Source organism: Sinocyclocheilus anshuiensis, unplaced genomic scaffold (assembly GCF_001515605.1).
Source record: "Sinocyclocheilus anshuiensis isolate Anshui unplaced genomic scaffold, SAMN03320099.WGS_v1.1 scaffold1761, whole genome shotgun sequence".
Classification (NCBI taxonomy): domain Eukaryota; kingdom Metazoa; phylum Chordata; class Actinopteri; order Cypriniformes; family Cyprinidae; genus Sinocyclocheilus; species Sinocyclocheilus anshuiensis.
The window spans coordinates 184,788-189,497 of record NW_015538073.1 but is presented as its reverse complement, the minus strand read 5'-3'; the positions used below and the strand labels follow the sequence as shown (position 1 = coordinate 189,497).

The 4,710-nt window shown below is 33.0% G+C and overlaps 1 protein-coding gene across 1 annotated transcript in view; it reads left to right on the top strand.

Moving 5' to 3' along the window:
- Nucleotides 1-3,582, top strand: part of LOC107683617 (rho GTPase-activating protein 9-like) — a 51,439-nt gene extending 47,857 nt beyond the window's left edge. The window contains exon 17 of the mRNA XM_016479685.1: nucleotides 3,233-3,582. Within this exon, the coding sequence (XP_016335171.1) occupies nucleotides 3,233-3,410 (178 nt within the window). The 3' untranslated portion in view covers nucleotides 3,411-3,582. The remainder of the gene's footprint in view (nucleotides 1-3,232) is intronic.
- Nucleotides 3,583-4,710: the final 1,128 nt, after the last annotated feature.

Below are 4,710 nucleotides of genomic sequence, written 5' to 3'. Positions count from 1 at the left end.
GAGAGAGTTAGAGAGAAAGAGAGAGAGTGTGTGTGTGAAAAACTCACTTAGTTTTGAAAAATATTTCACTTTATATCTTAAATCATTTTCCTTTGCAAGTAAATGTATCTTGATTTAAGAGTGTTTAGATATTTGTACTGGAAAACAAGACAAAGATACTTCTGAAGAAAATCTTTTTTCTGGAGTTTGGTCGAGGACTCACAGGTGTAGAGAATCACATTATCTATCAACATCATCCACTTTCTTGTGATTTTAATCATGTGGATTACGCTTGAATAAAAACACTTACTTTGTAGAACCTTTTCATATATCTGCTGCTTTTAGTGTGCAGTTCAACGCTTCAAAACAAATTAAGTGAATCATTTGCAAAGCAGTTGATTCAAACGTTCAAAAAGCCTCCTTTCAGTCACTATTTACAGCCACAAAATACTTCTTAAATCTCAACCCTTGTTTTTAATCTCAAATCAAACAAACTCTTCCCTGCTTTTAAGTGCTCTACTCTTTGATTGATCCATAATGACACTCACCTTATCACGCTCTGATTGGATTGCTCTAGTCTCCGCCCACTTGTCCTCCACCAATGAGAACACACGATTGAGCTCATTGATCTCAGCTGATCAGAATAAGGAGGTCTGAAGCTCCAGACCAGGTTTCTCTCTTTATTTATCTGTAGTATATGATAATAAAATGATCTCTTCTGGGTTCATATTTTGTGTAGTTCTAGTTGGTTGGACTGAAAGGCAGTGAAACTTAGCTGTTTGTGATGAGTGTTGTGATTGAGACACTAGAGGGCGCCGTGTCTTCATTACAAACACTCTGAGATCACTCAAGAAATAGATAGGATGCATGCTTGTTTTGTGCCTTTTTGTTGTCCTCAATATTTAGTTAAGCATGACAAAACAGTGAATCATTTGCAAAGCAACTGATTCATTTGATTCAAATTTTTAAAAAGCCTCAACTCAGTCATCGCTGTTCACAACCACAGAATACTGTCTTTCATTTTCAACAAAAAAATTAAAGTAATATCAGCGGTTCACTATAAACTTGGATTTAGTCTATGCCATAATACAGAAAGAAAATACAACATGCAAGGAAATTATGCTCGGAATAAGAAAGGCGTTTTATAGTTTGATGTCAGAGGAAGTACTTTTAATTTTCTGGATTATCAGGAAAGCATCGATGTTCTGCTGCTTTAAGAAGCCAGAAAACGAAACGCTGAATGAATTGAACCTCCAATAAAACATCAAGAATCATCATCGGCACATGAAGAACCATGAAAAGCCACAAATAATGCTTGCTTGAGTCTTTTTTTGTTGTTCTCTGTGGCTTGTTTTGAGTGTCAAAGCAGTGAGTCATTTGCTTCATTTGATTTAAATGTTCAAAAATCCTCTTTTCACTCATCGCCATTCACGACCACAACATACTTTTTGTCTTCATTTTTCAACTTTAGACACAAATGGCTCTTGGTCAGAAGAAACGGAGCAAAGAAAGATCACACATGAGATCTCTTTAACATCTCAGTTGTTTCTTGAAGTAAAAATGGAGTCTTTTGCAGAGATGTTACTCCATTTCTCTCATACATCTAGAGTTTGAGATCTTAGACTAGTGCTCAAATCTGCAATCAAACATCTCGATATGAACTCAAAGAGTCCTCTTCGAGCTGCTCCACATTCATTTTATACATTATGCATTTAGCAGATGCTTTTATTCAAAGTGACTTGAAGTAACTTGAAAGCAATTTGTCAAAGAGCCGATAATACTCTTAATATAAACAAAGCAAGGTTTATTAGACAACTTAAAAAAAAAAAAAATGAAGGACCATTGAAAATTATTTTACAAAACAAAGTGTACTTACAAAAATGTGACTGTGCATGAAGAAAATAAAACAAAAAGCACACGTTTCAGTTGTCTTCAGTGCTAAACACAAGAACATTAGTCAACAATATTTATACAAGTCTAGACACTAATTGGAGACACCAGATGATCAGCTGGATAGTTAATTAACTATACAATGACTGATTAATTGACAATTAACACCCGCATTTGTAAGTCTTACAAACCAACTCCATCATCAAAAAATAAATTAATTAATTAATTAATAAATTAAAAATGAATTAAAAATAAAAAAGTTATAATCATATTTTTTAGGTGATGAAATGTGCGCTTTTTTTTTCTATTCTTTGTGCACAGTCACATTTTTGTGAGTACACTGATGTTTTGTTCATGAATTTTGAAGTAAAATCGTTTTCAATGGTCCTTGACTCTTCTTTTTTTTTCTTCTTTCTTTCTTTCTTTCTTTCTTTAAAATTAGTTTCATTACTGCATCTATGCACCCACTAAACATGTTTCATATATAAATTGGAGCAGAACTTTTTCACGTTATTAGACAGCTACCCAGAATGTTCTGGCAGGGTTCTCTCAAAGTTATGAACAAACGTACAAAAATTCATTCAAAGTTGCACTCTTCAAAATAAAGGTGCTTCACGGTGATGCCATAGAAGAACCTTTTTTGTCTGAATGGTTCCATAAAGAAGCTTTAACATCTGAAGAACCTTTCTGTTTCACAAAAGCTTCTTTGTGGTGAAAGAAGGTTCTTCAGATTATAAAAAGCTAAGAAAGAGATGGTTCTGTAAAGAACCTTTGACTGAATGCTTCTTCTGTGGCATCGCTGTGAAGAACCTTTTAAGCAGCTTTATTTTTAAGAGTGTACCTGGTCTTTCATTTACTAATGTTCACACAAAAACATGATTTATACATTGATCATGGAATGATTTATTTCTGAAACATTTAAAAAACGTATTTTAAATGTTACACGTTTCAGAATGTTCAGAGAGCATTCAAATGTAACGTTCCCATGTTTGAAAAATTATGAAATGGAATGTTTTTTAAAACATTCGATTTTGAATGTTCCGAGAAAGTAAAAAAAAAAAAAAAAAATCATGTTTTAAAGGGAACGTTATTAAAACATTCCTTGAACATATTTTTTGTAGGTTGTGTAGATTATGAAGTAGAGTAGAAAAGTCTTCTAGATCTGTCGGGTAGAAACATCTAAGCCAAAGTTGAACTAAACAAAGCTAGAGAACATGAAGATCTTCTGTGGTTTGGTATCTCTGGAGGAAGTAACTCTTCGCTTCTCTTTTACTTTCCTTTTTTAACGTGGAAGTTTTGAGCAGCTGCTGGATCAACGGTTTGGAGGAAACGCTGACATTAACCCTTCGCTGTGTCCGTTCAGGGTGATGGAGCGCTCCGACAGCAACCGCATGACCACGCAGAACATCGGCATCGTGTTCGGCCCCACGCTGATGCGCCCCGAGAACGAGAGCGGAAACATGGCCATTAACATGGTGTATCAGAACCAGGCCGTGGAGCTGCTGCTGAGCGAATACCAGCGGATCTTCAGATCCTACTGAACACAATCCCAGACTGCACTGGGACACGAGGACGAGTCTGGAGACAGATGGACTCAGATCTGCATCATTACTCCACAAACTCACCGGAGAACACGACCGGGTCACATTTCAGCTCAGATGTCAGAAATAATAATAGTAACAAAAAATAAATTATATTTTGCATAAAGAAAATTCATTTTTAGGATCATTAAGATAACATAGTAATATTATTTTATTGTATAAACATCTTTTTTGACTGTTTTTAAGTTCTAAAAAATTGATATAATATTTTGCATGAAGAAAATGAATTCTTAGGCTTATTAAGATAACAGTATGATATTATTTTAATCACAATTAAAATAATTATTTTAATTTAAAGATATGATTTTAATCACAATTAAAACATGTTGAAAGCATGATCCAGGCATTTTACTTTATTTTTTTTTTAACAGTAATAATTATTTTAAGTTCTAAAAGATAGAAATTATATTTTGCATGAAGAAAAATATTTTTTGGGATCGTTAAGATAACCGTATGATATTATTTTAATCACAATTAAACACATTTTTGTCCTAAATTCTTGAAACATCCAGACATTACAATTTTTTTATACACTTTTCTTCGACAGGAATAATTCACATAAGTTCTAAAAAATAGAATTTATATTTCACATATTTTTAGGATCATTAAGATAATTTTGATATAAAGTCTCAAAGCATCCAGACATTTTACGTTTTTAATTGTTTGACAGTAATAATTCTCTTAAGTTCTAAAAATATGAATTATATTTTGCAGAATTTTTTTTTTTTTAAGTTAACATTATGATTGATTGATTTTAATCACAATTAAGGACATTTTGACCATAAAATCTCAAAGCATCATACTTTCTTTACAGTAAAAATAAAAAAGGTTTTATGCTATTGTACAATAGAAATAATAGTCAAATTATAAAACAGTAAGAATAATTAATTATAATTTAATAAATAATAATCTTTATGCAAAAATATAACTTCTGTCATTTGATGTTTTCGAGTGACCTGAAAATATTCACGACGGGTTTTTTGAGATTCACTCAAGCTTATTTGTGTGTGTGTGTGTGTGTGTGTGTGAGTGATTCGTCTTCAGATTTCATCCCTAGTGCCTATTAACCTTTTTTTGAATCTAAAATGATTCGCCACTCAGAGCTCCTGCAGATTTAATGCACGAGAACACAAAGGACAAAACACGTTCAAATAAAACTGGATGCAATTCTCCCCAAAATGCAATGCAATTCCCTTTCCATTGTTCCGATGCGTGTGTGTGTCTGTGTGTGTGTGTGTGT